The sequence below is a fragment of the Sorex araneus genome, chromosome 5, assembly GCF_027595985.1.
Source record: "Sorex araneus isolate mSorAra2 chromosome 5, mSorAra2.pri, whole genome shotgun sequence".
Taxonomy (NCBI): Eukaryota; Metazoa; Chordata; class Mammalia; order Eulipotyphla; family Soricidae; genus Sorex; species Sorex araneus.
Window position 1 is genome coordinate 120536920 of NC_073306.1, and position 20135 is coordinate 120557054.

The window sequence follows — 20135 nt, forward strand, 5'->3', positions numbered from 1 at the left end:
TCTTCAAGAGCTGCAGGGCATGGCCCAATGAGAAAAGGAAAACAAAAATAAAAACTATCCCTGGGCAGGGGCAGTATGTCAGCAAATTAGAATCAGTAATGAAGTCATATTGCTCACAAGGAATTTGGAGATGGTTTCAACTTCACGGGACCTGGTGTACCAGGGATCTTTGCCGTATACTTCTCTGGGCAACCTCCACTTCAGAAACTGAGCACACACAGTCAGCAGACGCCTGCTCTCCTGTGAAGCAGAGCACAGACCTAGTCCACACACCAGCCTTTCCAGACATTGTTGTCTACTGGGGTAAAACAGTAAAACAGACCCGGAAGTACAATATGAAAAGAAGATCAGTCAGAATGACCTGGCTCTCATGCGGTGTGCTGATACGTGGATGGACCTGGAGAGTCATTCTGGGTGACATCAGTCAGAAGGAGAGGGACAGACTACAGAATGATCTTTCTCAGAGGTGGGAGTACAGCAGCATAGTAATGAAGCAAGTGCTCAAAGGCAGCAGAAACTGAGAACTGGTCTTTGGTAGGAAGCAGATCACAGTAGGAGGGATGGGGGATAGGAGGGGATGGAGGACACTGGGACAACGAGGAGGGAAGCTGACAGTGGTGGAAGGTGTGGGGCTGGGATGTGTTATGCATAAAACTGTCATTATCAATATTGTAAATCATGGTGCCTAAACTAAAAAAAATTTTTTTTTTAATTACCTTGTTTGAAGTGAGGGAAGAGAAGGAAATGAACCATAGTCCTGGCCTCCTTCAACTTCCCCACAGAGTTCCTAAAGTCCCCATAAACTTAAAGGACTCCAGAGAGATGTAGAGACCACTAGGGCTAGGAGTGCTCAGTGGTTTGGGCAGAGATCCCATGAACCATGGATTCGGAGATAGTTTCTACTTCCCTTGACACTTACACATCATTTCTCCGCCACTCAGGAAAGTGCACCATTATTTTTATTTATTTGTTTGTTAGATTGGGGACCACACCAAGTCATGCTCAGGGGTTTCTCCTGGCTCTGAACTCAGGAATCACTCCTGGAGGTGCTTAGGGACCCATATGGGATGATGGTGATCGAACTGGGGTCAGCAGTGTGCAAGGCAAATGCCCTACCTGTTTTACTATCGCTTCAACCTGGAAATGCAGCATCTTTTATTACTATCCTTATGGATTCTCTTGTGTGGAATAAACTCTTTTTTTTTTTTCGGTCATGCATAGGAGTTACTCCTGGCTCTGCACTCAAGAATTACTCCTGGTGTTGCCCGGAGAACCATATGGGATGCCGGGGTTGGAACCTGGGTTGGCCACATGCAAGGCAAACGCCCTACCTGCTGTACTATCGCTCCAGCCCTGGAATGAATTCTAGAGTACAGATCCCTTCCTGTGCAAAATTTACCAGCTAAGACTCTTTTCTCTTCATCACTGTCAGAATGCCTCTCAAGAAGCGTACAATACCTTAGAGGAAACTCCAAGAAAGAATGTTCTGGGGCTGGAGAGACAGGTAAGGCACTTGCCTTACATGCAGATGATCTGGATTCAATCCCAGCAATCTTCATGGTAGCCTAATCCTTCCAGGAGTGATTCCTGAGAGCAGAGCCAGGATCGCCTGAGTATGCTGGGTGTGGCCCAAAGTTCATCCTCCACCCAAACAGTAAAGATTTTGTTCCAGCCTAAATCGATATTAGGGCTATTAAAATATCTTTGATAGGGGGTCAAGGAAATAGCTCATATATTCATGTGGGAGGCCTGGGTGCAAGGCCTAGTGCCACGTGCCCTCCAGGGCCTCTCTGTGCGTGACCTTCAAGCACAGAGCTGGAGCAGGCCTCAAGCACTGCAGGGGGAGGCATACTCCCCCTGCATATGTATACATGGACATATATACATGTACATATGTATGCATATATAAAGTGTGCTCTACTCCCAACCCCCTGTTCATTCTGGAACTTATGTCCAGTATGTATGGACATAAGTTCCAGAATGCACATGGCAGCACTATAATCATGAAAAAGTGGAAACAATATAAATATCCAGGTATAGGAGCTGAGAAATAATGGAAAATTTACATGATGGAATCCTCTATAACACTAAAAAAAATGAACTATACAGCATGGATATTCTTATGAGGTCAATAAAAACTAAATGAAACCAAAAGAAGTAACTAAGTTTTATTTTTGTTTTGTTTTAGGGATTACACTTGGTGATGTTCAGGGGCTGGCTCTGCACTCAGAAATTACCCCTGGTGGTATTCTGGGGACCATATGGGATGCTCAGGATGGAATCAGGATTGGTCACTTGCAAGGCAAACGCCCTACCCACTGTCCTATTTCTCCAGCCCCAGAGTTACTGGGTTTTAAGATGAAGTTTTAATCCACAAAGCATACCATCACAGAAATGATAAAAATTTGATTCAGGATGCTAGTTTTTAGAGGGTTGGGAGTAGAGCACACTTTATTTCTGCTTTATGTCTCAGAGTGGATGAAGAGGTAGCTAGGAAATGGTTAAGATTTGAAGGAGAATGAGCCCAGAGCCTTGGTGCTCTCAGCTTTGCCTCAAGGTTAAGAACTGGCTAAGGTAGGGTACCAGCTAAGGCACATACCTTTATGTACCTATAACCACTTCCCCACTATGGCAGTCTCCCCAGCCCTTGCTTTGAAACCTCTCCTCTGTGCTTTAGTAGGGCCTGAAATAGTTTAGTTTTATGGTTATAAGGACACTGTACAAGAGCCCACCTTAGTCTCAAATCTTTTGTTTCTGAATCTGCAACCTGGATCTTTTATTTCTATAAGAAGGAAGAGAAGGGTTACAGAGAACGCTGGCATTCAGTTTCCAAGTTCTTGTGGCTTAAACCTACCTCTCTGGTTTGTTTTAAGTGACGGTCATGGTTTGTGCCTCAGAATGGACCGGATTCTGATGTGTGGGAGAGTATTAGAGATGACAACATCCCGTAGGGTTTGGATGTTGGCTCTGTGTTCCTGGCTCTGTGCTCAGGGGTCATTCTTGGTGGTGTTTAGGGAACGATGTGAAGATCAAACTGGGATAGGCCATTGTGCAAGGCACATGCCTTAACCCTGTACTATCTCTCTGGCCCGTCATTCACAATTCTCTTTTTCTTTTCTTTTTTTTTTTTTTTTTTTTGGTTTAGAGCTACCTGGCAATGCTCAGGGGTCACTCCTGGGCTCTGTACTCAGGAATTACTTCTGGCAGTGCTTGGAGGAGTACATGGGACACTGAGGATTGAACCTGGGCCGGCCACTTATAAGGCATATGCCCTACCTGCTTACTATCGCTCCAGCCCCCTTACCCACAATTCTTACGGCAGAACCTCCAGAAGGTTCAGCCAATGTCAAGTCTTCTTCAAATGTCAGAAAAAGTACTTTCTCTCATTCACGCCTCCAAAGGAGACTGTCTCAAGGCCATGAGGCAGCTCTTCAGAAAGGAAAAATAGAAGAACTTCACTGTCATCAGTAAAGAATGTGCTGTCTGGGCACTAGATCCAAGGCTCAGTGCTAAGGCTGAGTACTGGGGCAAAGTTTCAGAAAGGTGATACATTGTTCTTCTCCACTAAGTACAGTTATTTACTGTACAGAAAAGTGGCGGAAGACACTTCATATAATCCACTTAAGCAAAATAACGAAGTCATACTCAGGCTGGAGGAAATGGGGACTAAAGCTGGAGTCATAAACTCCTTGCACTTGGGCTGAGGAGATAGTACAGTGGGCAGAGTGCTTGCCTTGCATGTGGCTGATCAGGGTTCGATTCCCGGCATCCCACATACACCGCCAGGAGTGATTCCTGAGCTCAGAGCCAGGAGTAAGCCCTGAGCACCACCATGGGTGGCCCAAACGAAACAGAACAAAACACCCCACAAAGTCCCTGTACTCAGTGGATGCTTATTAGCAGATTTTGCTCTGGAGGTTATTGAGGGCTCAGGCAAGTGAGCAACAGACATTACCTCGGCTACTGCGTCATTTTCATCCTGTGAGTAGAGAAGTAGTGGGACTAGACTGCCCAGGACTTGGTTCTCTAGACTCTTCTTATCTGAGTATTTCACAGACTCTATGGAGGCTCTGTACAGGGTCATGGAGAAGAGACGAACATCAGATCTCACCTAAAAGGGAGGAAGCAAAGGGAAGCCACTTACGAAAAGGTCCACATTCAACTTCCGGGAGCTCTAGGAGGGATAAAACATGAGGCCGTGTCTGAGGGTGCTGAGGGCAGGAAACCCAACATAAGCCCCACCACCCCACGGCTGCTGGTTCTCTCACTACTGATGAGGAATGGGCACTGTGCCGCCGTGCTTTTTCCTTGTCACAGCGGGTAGGACGTTTGCCTTGCACGCGGCCAACCCAAGTTCAATTCCTCCGTCCCTCTCGGACAGCCCGGCAAGCTACAGAGAGTATCCCACCCGCACGGCAGAGCCTAGGAAGCTCCCTGTGGCATATTCACTATGCCAAAAACAGTAACAAGTTTCACAATGGAGATGTTACTGGTGCCCACTTGAGCAAATTGATGAACAATGGGACACAGTGCCACAGTGCCACAGTAGTTTGGTCAAAGTGTCTGGTACTCGTACTGGTCACCCACGCAAGCTGTTTGGCTCAAAATTGAAACTCCAGCCTTTGCCTATCTGATTCTTCCAAGGATATACCTGTGTTCCTTGTTTTTCTTTACTTTGGGGATTTGGGGCAGAAACATGTACATTCCAACCTCTTGCCTAGTCCCGATTAGTCTTGAAAATAATGATCGTTTTCTGCCAACAAATTCCTTTTATATTCCATATTCCATAAACTCATCTTGGTTTATGTGGAAGATTGAACCTGGGTCTGCCAATCTCAGAATCTCATCATTACTTTTTAATACTCCATGTATTTTTTAAATTTTACTTACTATTTTTTGTTTGAGGATCATACCCAGCAGTGTTCAGGGGTTACTCTTGGCTCTGCACTCAGGAATTATTCCTGGTAGTGTTTGGTGGATAATATGGGGTACCAGGGACAGAACCCAGGTTGGCCACATGTAAAACAAGTACCTACCTGCTGTATTATCGCTGAAGTTCCTTAAGTTTATATATATGTATATATGTAATATATATATAAAATAAGTGCTTCGGGAAATCTACTTTTTTTTTTTAAATCTAAGAAATCCCAGTAACCCCATCCTTACCAACATCATGACTACCTGGAATGTCTTGTGAAAGAAAGGCTCAGAAGGTAAAACGTATTCTATCAGATAGAGAGTAGTTATCGCAATCCCAACTTCTACTTGCTGCTGTGCTAACTCCTCTTCCCTTATGAAAACCTTTCCTCTTCTGTTGTCTTACATCTCGGAATAAGAATAACAGAGTCCTCATCATGGCAGCCAGCGTGGTGAAATCCATCTTCTTGACGAGATGCAGGAGAATCTCAATGGCCAGCAAAATAATCTTCTCTTTGGTATCACTTAAGAGGTCCAAGATGCTCGGAATCAGGCTGATGAAGTCTTCCCTCTGTGTGCCCAAAGGGAGCCCATCACCACCTCTCCTGATGGCACCTCATCAGTACCCAAGCCGGAATCCCCACCTTGACTCAGTTACCTGGTGCCTGTTGAATTTTTAGTTTGCTGGTGAACAGAGTAGGAAAGGGGGCCTGGTTCAAGGACTGAGAATGCCTGAGTTCCTGTGCTCAGTCCCTGGCAAGGTAAGAAAAGGGAGTGCGAGGGGCTGGAGTGATAGCACAGCGGGTAGGGCGTTTGCCTTGCATACGGCCGACCCGGGTTCGATTCCCAGCATCCCATATGGTCCCCTGAGCACCGCCAGGAGTAATTCCTGAGTGCAAAGCCAGGAATAATCCCTGTGCATCGCCAGGTGTGACTCCCCCACCCTCCAAAAAAAAAATAAAGAAAAGAGGGTGTGAGTGCCCTCGCTCAGTATTGACTGAGAAAAAAAGGAAACAGAAAAAAGAGCCAGGCTTTACACTGAAAAAGGAGCCAGACTGTGATGAATGGAGCCACAGGGGAGAAGTGGGCTGGGCGGGGATGGCGCAGGGATATAGACTGGAATTTTCTGCAAGGCGATGTCCTCCCAATAACAGAAAAGGGAATGGGCCCTGGAGAGAGAGTATGGCTTGTAAGGCCCTATGCCTTGCAAGCAGCTGATCGTGGTTCAATCCCTGGCACCACCTATGGTGCCCTGAGCAATGCCAGGAGTGATCCCTAAGCAGAGACCCAGGAGTAACTCCTGAGCACCACTGACTGTGGTCCCCAGCCCCTACTCCACAAAAATAAAATAAGAAAGGGAAACGGGTAGCTCAGGACAAAGTGAGTTCCCCAAATGTGGACGGAACACAAGCAGAAATTGGCTTAGGATGTTTGAGGGCCTTTCCCATTCTGATTTGGGATTCTACTCTCTGAAGCCTCCCAAACAGAGTGGTATCAGAGTTATGGAGTTTATTTTATTTATTATTATTATTACTGTTATTTTGCTTTTTGGGTCACACCTGGCGATGCACAGGGGTTACTGCTGACTCTGCACTCAGGAATTACTTCTGGCGGTGCTCAGAGGACCATATGGGATGCTGGAAATCGAAACCGGGTCGGCCACGTGCAAGGCAAACGCCCTACCCGTTGTGCTATTGCTCCAGCCCCAACGAGTTATGGAGTTTAAGACATACATATACAATGTAAAAATAAATAGAATGAGGGGCTGGAGCGATAGCACAGTGGGTAGGGCGTTTGTCTTGCACGCGGCCGACCCGGGTTCGATTCCCAGCATCCCATATGGTCCCCCAGCACCGCCAGGAGTAATTTCTGAGTGCAGAGCCAGGAGTAACCCCTGTGCACTGCTGGGTGTGACCCAAAAAGCAAAAATAAATAAATAAATAAATAAAATGAGTCACAACAATTAGTCAAGAAATCGAACTGGAGAAGACATTAAACATAATTATATGCAGATGACATGATATAGAAGATCCTAAAGTAGCCACCAAATATCTTTCAGAAATAGATCACTACAGTAAAGTATCAGAATCACACTTACAAAATTTGGCTGCATTTCTGCATTTCTTTGCTTTGCTTTGCTTTGCTTTTTTTGTTTTTGTGGGGGGTGAGGGGTGAGGGTGGCTGCACCTAGCAGATCTCAGAGCATACTTCTAGCTCTGCACTCAGGGATTGTTCTGAGTGGGCTTGGGGGACCATATAGGATGATGGGGCTCAAAGCCAGGTTGGCTGTGGGCAAGGCAAACGCCCTACCCACTGTGCTGATTGGTCCTGTCCTATGGCTGCATTTCTGTATGCAATAAACAACCCACCTGTTTAAAACTGTATCTACCTGAGCCCAGCCAGTAATGACTTCTGAGAACAGCGCCAGGAGTGCCACCAAGTAGCGGTGGAAAAAGGAAAAAAAAATTATGTCTAAATGTATCAAGTACATGGGGGCTGGAGCGATAGCACAGCGGGTAGGATAGCACAGCGGGTAGGGCTTTTGCCTTGCATGCAGCCGACCCGGGTTCGAATCCAAGCATCCCATATGGTCCTCTGAGCACCGCCAGGGGTAATTCCTGAGTGCAGAGCCAGGAGTAACCCCTGTGCATCGCCGGGTGTGACCCAAAAAGCAAAAAAAAATAAAAAGTATCAAGTACCTAGAAATCACATTAACCAAGGAGGTAAAATTCTAGTGTTCAAAGCAGGAGGCAACCAATCTTTGAGGGAAAATGAACATTTTCTTTTTTTACACATACATATATAAAAAGCTCATACATATATACAAGGCTCAACCTTTAACAACATGTTAGTGATCTCTTATAGAAGGGCTTAATGGTCCCTGGGTGAAACACAACAATCTTCACACTCTTTTCTAAGGATACTTTTTTGTAGCATTTTCCACACTCTTTCCTCTAAGGATACTTTTTTGTAGCATTTTCAGCGGTTTTCATAACAAACAATACAAAATATATTATTTCAGTTCTGCTTTGGGGCAAGGATTGGAGTTCGGGATGGAAACACCTGGTGGGAAGGTGTAATGGTGGTGGGATTGGTGTTTGAATATTAATTGCAATCAAATACAGTGAACTACTTTATAAAATTAAAAAAATATTAAAAAGGGGGTAAAAGACTTATTTACTGAAAACCATAAGTCACCACTAAAGAAATAGAAGAGGGGTGCAGTGCCACCAGCAGGTCTGTACCTGCGGGGCGAGTGCATCAGCAGCCTGATGGTGCCTTCAGGCTTCCTGGTACCCCCAAATTGCTGCAGTGCCTCTGGCTGGACCCCCAAGTGCTGGTGGGGATGCAGTGAAAGAGAAGCCCTTATTTATTGTCTGGTTCAGCCTCTACGGAGAACAGTAGACTTCTCAAGAAATTAAAGGAGAACTTCTATTTTTACCCTGCGATTCTACTTCTTGGCATCTATCACAAAAGCACAAAAACATTAATTTAAAAAGATTTATGTTTAACTTATGCAAATCTATGTTCACAGTAGCATCATTTAGTATAGTTAAGATGTGGAAACAACCCAAATGTCCAAGGACAGGTAAGTGGATAAAGAAATTGTATTATCCACACACACTACTGAGCCATAAGAAAAAATAATGTTACCTTTTGATACAATTTGGGTGAACCCAGAGGTGGCCAGGTTAAGCAAGGTAAGTTAGAGAGAGGGGCTGGAGCACTAGCAGAGTGGGTAGGGCGTTTGCCCTGCACACCGCTGACCCAGGTTCAATCCCGGCATTCCATATAGTCCCTCAAGCACTGCCAGGAGTAACTCCTAAGTATAGAGCCAGGAGTAACACTCCTGAACATCACCAGGTGTGACCCAAAAAGTCTAATAGAAAAATGTAAGTCAAGAGAGAGAAGAAAAATTTCTGGATGGTCTCACTCATATGTGGCATATGAAGCAACAAAAGCAAGGAAATGGACAGTAGCCAATGGTAATAAATCCCTGGAATTTTGTTAGTATTTATTTGGGGGGGTAGTGGGGGTTGCAATCAGGTGTGCTCAAGGGCTATTCCTATTCCTGGCTCTGTGCTTAGGAGTGATCCCTGGCAGTGTTGGGGAAGGCCATAGGTGGTACTGGGGATCCAGTGGGATGGTGGCATACAAGGAAGTCCTTCACCTCAGGTATTAGCTTGCTGGTCCAAACCCTTGGCCTCTGACTACAGAACTGAAGTCACCAAGTTGGGAGTGTGGGAGCACAGGGTATGTTTGGGGTTAGGGAAGGAACAAGAGGACTAGACGTGACATAAGGACAGTGGTAGAGGGTCTTCAACACTTTGGTGGAGGTGGTCCAAGTTGCACACCAAAAGCATCAATGTTAACACTACTGTAACCACAATACAGCAACATCAATTAAAGGTGAAAGTGCTGCTAGGAACCGGGTAAGGAGAAAAAAAAGTGCATAGGATAAGGCAATATTTATGCTTTAAAAAAGTGTATAGGATAAGGGCTAGAGCAATAGTACAGTGGGTAGGGTGTTTGCCTTGCACGTGGCCGACCTGGGTTCAATTCCCAGCATCCTATATGGTCCTCTGAGCACCGCCAGGGGTGATTCCTGAGTTCAGAGCCAGGAGTAACCCCTGTGCATTGCCAAATGTGACCCAAAAAGCAAAAAAGAAAAAAAGTGTATAGGATAAGGCAATATTTACATTAAAAAGTGGACAGGATAAGGCAATATTTTTGTTAAAAAAGGATATAAAAAGTATATAATTTAGGCAATATTCATGTTATAAAGAATATAGAACAAGGCAATATTTATGTACAGAACCAAACAAAATTAATGTATGTCAATTATACATATTATTTTGGCTTTCGGGCCACACCTGGAAGTGCTCAAGGATCATTCCTGGTGGGGCTTGGGGGGCCATGTGGGGTGCTAGAGAATCAAACCAGGGTCGGTCATATGCAAGATAAGTGCCCTAGCCTATTTGCCCCTAATTATATATATATATATATATATATATATATATATATATATGTTTGTTTTGGGGGTCACACCTGGTGATATTCAGAGCTTACTCCTGGATCTGTGCTAAGGAATCACTCCTGGTGGCATCTGGGGAAACCACATAGAATGCTGGGGATCAAACCCAGGTTGGCTGCTTGCAAGGCAAACACCCTACCTGCTGTATTCTCTGGCCCCTCACTTTAAATAAGAGAAAACTCAGTGGTAGAACCCATACCTAGCACTTGTGAAACACTGTGTTTGATCCTAGGCCCACGAGAAAAAGAGAAGGAAAAAAAGAATTTTAGTGAAAAACTGGTCTCGGGATTTAATTTTCTGATGATGACTGCTATCTTCTCTAACCAGGTCTATGGAAAATAAGCTTCCAATATGAACATTAGTAATGTCCAACCAGGTCTATGGAAAATAAGCTTCCAATATGAATATTAGTGATCACTGTCTTAGGTGCAAGCTTCTCAGGAGCAGATCAATTGACCTATTTTATTTACTCCATAATAATGCATGGTACAAGGACTGACACTCTAGTTGGGAAGATAATGAGGATAACTCAGACTGATCACAAGGGTCAAATATTATGGAGATTTGTGACTTGGACTTTTTATTTCTTTCAGTTCCATTAAATGCTAAAGCCAGTACTTGTCCATTCCTAGGAATAAGTTGAAGTGGTACCAGTGGTTTATCTCAGCCTCTCCTATCCCCAGACTACTATCCAACTTTCCTCTCGAGTTTTGGTGATAGTATTCTAAAGCACATTTTGTTTTCTACTAAAGAATGGGAGGTTTGGGGGTCCCTCCTACCATCTCCTGGTGTCTGATCATATGGAGCAGTCCCTTCAGAGCAAGAATTCTAAAGAGAATATTTTCATCATGGAGCCAGTCTGTCAAGCGGTTGACAGAGTATATGCAGGGCAGTCTCGTGGCCACTGGACTCTGGAGGAGCTGAAGGAACCAGAAATCAGTTTAAGAAATTACCTTTAAGACCTTTTTTTTTTTCTTATTGGGTCACATCTAGCAATGCACAGGGGTCATTCCTGGATCTGTACTCAGGAATGACTCCTGGCGGTGCTCAGGGGACCATACGGGATGCTGGGTATCGAACGTGGGTCGGCCTCGTGCAAGGCAAATGCCCTACCCGCTGTGCTATCACTCCAGCCCCTCTTTAAGCCCTTTTTAATGAGAGGACCCATCCTCTAATTAACAAATACCTAATTTCTTTTGGAACTTTCTCTCCACAGCATGCATTTTACAGAGTGACATCACTGTCACTGTCACTGTCATCCCATTGCTCATTGATTTGCTCGAGCGGGCACCAGTAATGTCTCCATGGTGAGACTTGTTACTGTTTTTTGGCATATTGAATACAGCTTGCCAGGCTCTGCCGTGCGGGCGAGATACTCTCTGTAGCTTGCCAGGCTTTCCGAGAGGGGCAGAGGAATCAAACCCGGGTCGACCTTGTGCAAGATGAACGCACTACCCGCTGCGCTATCGCTCCAGCCCACAGGGTTACATGAAAACACTAAATGCTAAATTCATGGAAAGAACTTCTAGGCATATATCTGAAATGATTTTTATCCCATCTTTGCAACCTATCCCAGCCTGCCACTGAGTTGGACAGAGCCCAGGAAAGCTGGTTGTGCGACAGGCTAGGTTTCCTGAAGCCAGCTGCTTCTCTTTTGAAAGGGACGGGCTTGAGGCAGGGGCTACTCCTGCCTCTAGACTTCGGGGTCACTTCCTGGGTTGGCTGCACACAAAGCAAGCACTTTAATGTGTCTTGTTCTATCTAGTCCCCCTGAATCTGACTTCTAAAGAATGAGTCTTACCTCCACAAAAAAGCCTGCAGCTGTGAGTTTATGCTTTTCATTCCCTCGGTTAAGAAGAGGGACTAACAAATATAAGATCTTATTTGCAAAGGCAGGATTTCCTTCCAGCACCGCACTGCAAAGCAACACGGAGAGAACAATGCTTAGTAATAAGCGTCCCTCTCCAGGGAGTCTGGGCCCAGAGCTGGGAGTTCTCTAAAGTGTTTGCCTGGGTCCAGACGCATACAGGGCTATCCTAAGATGGGGCTAGGACCTCAGGAAAAAATTGCCCCACATGAAGGGCTAATAGGCCCACTTTTTTTTTCTTTTTGGGTCACTTCTGGTAATGCTCAGGGGTTACACCTGGCTTTGCACTCAGGAATTACTCCTGGCGGTGCTCAGGGGGACCATATGGGATGCTGGGAATCGAACTCGGGTCAGTCACGTGCAAGGCAAACGCCCTACCCGCTGTGCTATCTCTCCAACCCCTAATAGGCCCACTTGGTGAGCAGAAGATTATACGCATTGGTTGCTGTGACAGCTAAAATGCAAAAAACAAACAACCTGAAACCATGAGGATGTAGAGAGCATGGGAGTCACACAGGGCAAGAAGGCCTTACTTGGCAAGAAGAGCTACTCCCTGGAGGTGACTGTCTTCTTCTTCCAGGAGGGCCCATCCTTTGTTCTTTTCCATGGCGTCGAATTCCTGCAAGCACGATGTTCTGAAAAGGAGAGTCTTGGTAGCCTGTACGGCAAGGCTAAGGCAAAGAGAGAAAGTCACAAGTGAGTGGCAGAGCCCACTAATCTAGCATGCACGATCACAGGGCTCTGGCCCAAGAGGGCTCTGAGCTTTCGCCACTGGGTAGTAAGGCTCCCTGTTCTGCGTGTCCCCAAAGACTCACAATGCTCCATAAACCTGGAAGGTCCTTTACACCAAGTCTTAGCACAAAGACATCTACCTGGAGCCGAAGAGGTCACTCAGTAGGCTGGGACACATGCTTTGCTTACCAGAAGCCTGGGTTATCTGTGGCACCTCATGGTTGCCTGGCGCCTACCTCCAGGAGTGAACCCCATCCACCAAAGCCAGGAGTAGCCCCTGAATTCTTCCAGGTATGGCCACCCCCCACAAAAAAAATAAAAAAGAAAGAAAGGAAAAGAAGTTGAATCAGATTTTGTTTTCTTGAGAGCTTGAACTCGATGATAAAGCAGACTGTATCAGTTGTTAAACCAATACCAACGGAATTTAAAAAATAAAATGTCTTAGAGAAAATGTACGGCCCTGCTTTTCATTTCTTAGTTTCACCTTCTCCCCACCCACCATGCCTCTGCTTTGTAATTAATTTTTCAATGCGGTGCTGGGGATAAAAGCCAGAACATTATACGGGTCAGGCGTCCCCTAGTACTGAGCTCCACCCCATCGAGGCTTCACTGCTTTTCAAAACCATTAAATTATATCTTGGGCAGAATAATATGAAGGGAATCTTGTAGGGGGCTCCCAAGCAGTGCTCTAGGGACCCAGGGGCCACTCTGGACAATCCTAAGCCAATCCTGAGTCGCCCTGAAATAGTCCACTTCTGGGTGGTGTGGTTGAATGGCAGGGCCCCCAGTGCTGGGGCCCACAGGAGCCCCCCTCTCTACACCAGTTGGTGCTAGGCTGGGGAGGTGTTGCAGCTTGTTTATTTGGGAACCACACCTGGCAGTGCTGGGGATTACTCCTAGCTCTGTGCTCCAGGGCTGCTCCTGAGGGTGCTCGGGGGACCGTGTGGTGCTCAGGCTGCTGCACTGTCCCTCCAGCCCCAAGGGTCTGAACCTTTGTGCACGTGAAGCCAGCGAGCCGGCTTCCCAGGCCAGGGGCCGGGAAACTCACAGCGTCCACAGGAAACACCAACCCAGACCTCAGAAGAAAACCAAGACAGTGATCTGTCCAGGGTCCCCCACTGATTAAGCAGGTGACTGTGAATCAGAACTCGGTTCTCTTGACACTCAGAAGTTCTGAAATAGTCTCCTTTCCAGTACTGCCTTTGTAAGGAATGTTTACATCACGGGAACAACACAGGATGTCTACTGAAGTCCTCATGGGGAACTAAACAACAACAAATCAGTGCAAGGATTTTTTCTACTGTAAATGGGTTCCACTTTGGAGGTGGGATGAAAGTTCACTCCCTCTCCTGTCCCGACTTATCCAGAAGGGGCTGGTGTTATTTGGAGAGGCCTCCGGACCCAGACAGCCAAGCTGACCGTGTCAGCAATAAAACCAAACACAGCACACAAAAGCCTCGAATAACGGCTGCCCCTCTCCCCGGCTCTCAGGAGGATGGCTGGCTCATAAGCTCTGTCAGATGGGACCATGCTGTGGCCAATCTTGTCGCTCCCTCAGCCCTCGGTGCCTCATGGATTGTGGATAAAGGCAATGAGGACATAATGGGCAATACCGCAAAGGAGCGAACTGTGAAGACATTTTCTGGTTCGAGAGTAGGTAACTCGGCATGGCGACATCAGACACGGTGAGACCGATGCAGTGGTGAATCTGGATGAGCAGTGAAACCAGAAGCTGAGGAAAGAGTCGGAACGTAGCTGCTCTGAGCCTGTTTCCTATAAACACCTCATAAAGGGCACCTGTGGCCTGTGGGAGGAAAGGAAAAGGAAAGAACTGAACTGAGGACCCGCTGGCTCTGTGGCCTGTGTGTGTGTGTGTGTGTGTGTGTGTGTGTGTGTGTGTGCATGTGTTCGGGTGTGCGCATGCGTGCGTGGGTGTGTATATGTGTGAGAGAGAGAATGTGTGTGTATTTGTATGTGAGTGTGTGTGCGTGTGTGTGTGTGAGAGAATGTGTGTGTGAATGTGTGTATGCGTATGTGAGTGTGTGTGTGTATGCACACGCCTTCTGGTTCTCCCACCCCACAGCAGTGGTGAGCGCATCAGGACAGGAGAACAAAGAGCATAAGGGGTAAGGGCTGAAGTGGTTATTAAAAGTTACCACAGTGGGACTGGAGTGATAGCACAGCGGGTAGGGCATTTGCCTTCACATGGCTGACCTGGGTCCGATCCCCGGCATTCCACATGGTCCCCCAAGCACCGACAGGCGTAATTTCTGAGTATAGAGCCAGGATTAATGCCTGAGTATTTCTGGGTGTGAGCCCAAAATATATATCTACAGATAGTAGATAGATAGATAGATAGATAGATAGATAGATAGATAGATAGATAGATAGATAGATAGATAATTTATCAGAGCAGGGTCAGGAAGATAGCACAGATGGTTGGCGCACATGTCTGGCAAGCTCAGGGCCCTGGGGTCAATTCCCAGCACCACATGGTCCCCTGATCACCACTGGGTTTAGCCCCACGCTTCTCAGCAATCTGGGGCAGCCCCCATAAAACAACAACAAACACATAGCAAGTTGCCAAACAATGAATGGCGCCCTGACACTCAGAAGTGAACTCTGAAAAGAAACTTAATATATTTGACTTGGGGCTGGAGCGATAGCACAGCGGGTAGGGCGTTTGCCTTGCACGCGGCCGACCCGGGTTCGAATCCCAGCATCCCATATGGTCCCCTGAGCACTGCCAGGAGTAATTCCTGAGTGTAGAACCAGGAGAAGCCCCTGTGCATCGCCGGGTGTGACCCAAAAAGCAAAAAAATAAATAAATAAATAAATAAAATATATATATTTGACTACACGAAAATGTAAAGCCAGGATATATTTTAATCATCGAGAGTCAGACAACAGATAAACTGGAAAAGTATTTGTGCCTACGTGACAGTCTTACTGTATCAAATTCTTTTTCCTATCAGTAAGATAGGTAGCCCTCTGGCTCTCTCCCTAGCCCAATACCACTGTTTTTGTACAAAAGTTGGGGTGGTGGGGGATTGTGAAAATTTCATTTAAAATTTGGTATTCTTTCTTTTTTTTGGGGGGGTGCACATCCAGTGGTGCTCAGGACTTGCTCCTGGCTTGACATGCAGGGGTCACTCCTGGCAGTGCTTGGGGTACCATATGGGATGCCGGGGATGGAACCCAGGTCAGCTGCAACCAGGGCAAATACCTTACCCACTGTACTATGACTCTGACCCCAAATATTTATTTTTATTGATATTTATTACAAAACAATTGGTTTGTTGCCATTTCTATTTGCATATAAGTATATATGTAAATATTCTAGTTTTAAAAGGTAATTGAAAATAAATTATTATATACCCTGAACACCTAGCTGGGAGTAGTCCTGAGTCATGACACCCCACATTCCAGGCTGGAAAAAGAAATCCAAAACATTAAACCACCCTAATTCCTAAAAACTCTCCACACCGATCCTTTGGTCGAGATACTGCTGATTTATAAATGGGTAACAGAAAAGACTTTAAAGAGGAAAAGGGGGCTGGAGCAATAGCACAGCGGGTAGTGTGTTTGCCTTGCACGCAGCCAACCTGAATCTGATTCCCAGCATCCCATATGGTCCCTGAGCACCACCAGGGGTAATTTCTGAATGCAAAGCCAGGAGTAACCCCTGAGCATCGCCGGTGTGACTCAATAAATAAACAAATAATGAGGAAAAGGACCCTTTGGCATGGGAGGTGTTGAGGCAGTCACTCCTAGAAGGGGGGTCAGTGGGCAGAAGGCTGAGGGGCAGAGCTCTGTGGCTTACTGAAATGGTCATGTAGGACATCTTCTCCTGGAGGGGCTTAGTATGACTTTTCTGCAGCATCCTCAGGAGCCTCGACAGGATCCAAGTTGTGAGATTCAGGTTCACTGTCAGATTTCTCCATAGCTCAGTCAGAGACCTAGAAATTCCCAGAAGACAGTTCATGAATGGTTTATCCTAGGCCTGCCAGGACCACGACTTTCCCGAAGTCGGCTTGGGCACACGTGAGCATTGCAGCGACCCCTGGTGGCACCACAATGAAGGGGGTGAGCACCGTCTATGAACAAGTACAACCCCCAGCCAGCACATGTGTGAGCTCTGCCATTGAGGTGTGTGAGCCTGGCCTCAGCAAGAGAAACAGCAACAGAGGGAAGGGAAGGGGTTGGGGACAGAACAGAAATAAAATCCCATCAGCCCGACACCAGGACTTTAAATGAGAAAAATTCATTGAAATTAAATTCAGTATAAAAAGCCATTGAGGGGTCAGAGCTATAGCACAGCAGGCAGGGAGTTTGCCTTGCGCTCGGCTGACATGGGTTCGATCCCTGGCATCGCATGTGATCCCCCCAAGCACTGTCAGGTATAACTCCTGAGTGCAGAGCCAGGAGTAGCCCCTGAGCATTGCCTGGTATGATCCCTAAAGAAAAAAAGTCAATGAACGTTTCCAGTTTAAAGATGAGAGATTTTTTGACAATTATGTAGAATCACAGTTTATAAAACTGATTTTTTTAAAAAATGGGATGGTGCGAGCACCCCACTGCCTTGTCCAGAAGAAAACTGTTGAGACTGCTAGGTGATTCCCACTCTAAAAAGCACCACTCTATTAAAAACAAAAGAGGGGGATAGTACAGTGGGTATGGTGCTCGCCTGGTACATGGTCGACCCAGGTTTGATCTCCAGCACCCCAATCCTGCCAGGAGTAAGTGCAGAGCCAGAATTAGGTCCTGAGCACTGCTGAATGTGGCCCCCAAAGCAAAGAAACAAAAGCCACCCTGTTTGATCCCTTCTTTGAATCTACATCTTTTTATGTATATACTTACACTGTCTTTTTTATATATGTTTTACAAATCTTCCCTTCTTGTTCCTTTTTTTTTTTTTTGCATTTTGCGTTTTTTGCGTTTTTGTCACACCTGGCGATGCTCAGGGGTTATTCTTGGCTCTGCATCAGGAATCACACCTGGCAGTGCTCAGGGGACCATATATGGGATGCTGGGGATCAAACCTGGGTTGGCTGCATGCAAGGCAAACGCTCTACCCACTGAACTGTTGCTCCAGCCCTTCTTGCTACTTTTTTTTTCTTTTTGGCTTTTTGGGTCACACCTGGCGATGCACAGGGGTTACTCCTGGCTTTGTACTCAGGAATCACTCCTGGCGGTGCTCAGGGGACCATATGGGATGCTGGGTCTCAAACCCTGGTTGGCTGCATGCAAGGCAAATGCCCTACCTGCTGCACTATCATTCCAGCCCCCTTCTTGTTCCTTTTTATGGTGTTGAAAATCACACCCAGTGTTCACACATGTAAGGCAACTACTCTACCACCACTGCAACACCTCCCAACCTTTTAATATAAGACCTTCAGTCTACAGACATGACGCTTATCCTTAATCATGTCAGTGTCTATATCTCCTAAGAATAACAACATTCTTCCATGTAACCATATTATCATTTCACATGTAGGATAGTCTGTATTTTAATTTTCTCAAAATTTCCTTTCATATTTTTTGTTCTCGATCTAGGTTCTAATATGAGATTTTGGTCACACATTACACTGGGTTATGTCTTATCAATCTCAGTTTATACAAAACAATGCTCCCCTGACCATTTCCCCCTCAATATGCACATTTTGGAAGAGTTCAGTGAAAACTCTTGTATAGGACGTATTCATTCTGGATGAGCTGGATTGTTCCCTTGTACTTACCTATCTGATTTATACCCAAGGTATCAGTTTCTATCTCTTGCCTCCTCAAAAGTCCCCTAAACGGTGCACGATACCCAGAGCAGTTCCATACAGCGCGGGTTGATCCAGAAGCGATGCAGGTGTAGAGTTATGGTTACCTGTCGAATGGCAACGGCTGGCACAGAAGGTGGTGGATCACTGTATCTGTGTAATTGGGTGTGCACATAATCACACCCACGGTGCTGATAATTTGTCGGCGGACTATAGGATGGCTGACCATGGCGAGTCGGGCACAGATAACCCCTATAACCTCTGGCACCTGAGGAGGGAAAAGATATCACTAAGACCTTAATCCTAGAGGACATGGAGAGTTATTGAAATTGTTGCTTGTTTATTTTGCTTTGGGGCCTCACCTAGCAGTGCTCATGGCTTACTCCTGGCTCTGTGCTCAGTGATCACTCTGGATGGGCTCAGGGAACCATATGGGATACCAAAGACTGAACTTGGGTTGGCCACGTGCAAGGCAAACGCCCCACCCACTGTACTATCTTTCTAGCTCCAGTAACGGAGAATATTGTGGCCAATTGTGAAGATCCGAGGTGACTTTTATAATAGAATCTTTATTTAAACAAATTCGCTTTCATTTCTAGCACTGTGCTTAAGGATCACTCTGGCAGGCTCAGGGGACCATATGCGGTGGGAGGGACTGAACCAGGTCGGGTACATGCAAGGCAAATGCCCTACCTGCTGTACTATCACTTCGGCCCCACATTTATTAATTTCAAAAAGTGTATTATCAAAGGCCTATAGAGAAAGTACAAGAGTTAAGATGCCTGCCAGCCTTGCATGTTGATGACGAGGGTTCCATGCCTAGCACTGCACACAGTTCCTTGAGCACTGTCAGGAATGATCCTTGAGCACAGAGCTGGGAACAGCCCTGAGTTAAGGCCCCTCTTTCCAAATGTTCATTATCAAAACTACTTAAAATATATGCATACAGGGGCTGGAGAGATAGCACAGCGGGTAGGGCGTTTGCCTTGCACGCGGCCGACCCGGGTTCGAATCCCAGCATCCCATATGGTCCCCCTGAGCACCGCCAGGGGTAATTCCTGAGTGCATGAGCCAAGAATGACCCCTGTGCATTGCCGGGTGTGACCAAAAAAAAAGCAAAAAAAAAAAAAAAATATATATGCATACAAAAGGTTTAGAAGAATGTATATAAAATATATCACTCATGTATATTTTGAGTAGCAAGACTTGTCTCCACTGATACACTTTTTCTAAATTTTTTCTCAATGACTATGTATTTGGGCCCACTTGAGCAAATCGAGGATCAACTGGACAATAGTGATAGTGTTGACTATATACTGACTTCATAATAGATTAATGCAACTGTTGCAAGGAGACTTTTTTTTTCCTTTCTCTGACTTGATGCTGAGATGAGCAGCGGAGCCTGTCTCTGCCTTCCTTTCTGGGGTCTAACATGTTGAGACAAAGGCAACAGTTACATGTGGCTTTGGTCCCTTCCTTTGCTTTAACTACTCTCCCCTCTGGAAAACTCCTGGCCTCCAGGGCCCTGCCGAAATGTCAGCATCTCAGATGTCCTCAACAAATCTGATTTAAATTTTTGTTGCTGTTTGTTGTGTTAAGGCTGTCTTCATCAATATTTGCCAAGTCTGATTTCAGGGCAGATGATAGAATTCTGGCCAGTAAAACTGAGGGGGAGGGAATCTCCTGGGGGCTTTAGGAATGATTATCCTCCTGAAGCTCTTCTCCTAAAAGGGGAAGATACTATCTCTCCTCTTTACCAATCATGTCCCATCTACCCAGATAGTCTGAAATTGAGGCAACTACTTAATGACTGTAG

The 20135-nt window shown here is 45.9% G+C and overlaps 1 protein-coding gene across 1 annotated transcript in view; it reads right to left on the minus strand.

The window, feature by feature from the left end:
- Positions 1 to 20135, minus strand: part of MROH8 (maestro heat like repeat family member 8) — a 62223-nt gene that overhangs the window by 14611 nt on the left and 27477 nt on the right. Inside the window, exons 13-21 of the mRNA XM_055139942.1 lie at positions 18427 to 18587; positions 16375 to 16510; positions 14165 to 14355; positions 12353 to 12490; positions 11754 to 11868; positions 10732 to 10872; positions 5324 to 5488; positions 3956 to 4111; positions 118 to 240 (exon numbers count right to left, since the gene is read on the minus strand). Of these exons, the coding sequence (XP_054995917.1) occupies positions 118 to 240; positions 3956 to 4111; positions 5324 to 5488; positions 10732 to 10872; positions 11754 to 11868; positions 12353 to 12490; positions 14165 to 14355; positions 16375 to 16510; positions 18427 to 18587 (1326 nt within the window). The remainder of the gene's footprint in view (positions 1 to 117; positions 241 to 3955; positions 4112 to 5323; positions 5489 to 10731; positions 10873 to 11753; positions 11869 to 12352; positions 12491 to 14164; positions 14356 to 16374; positions 16511 to 18426; positions 18588 to 20135) is intronic.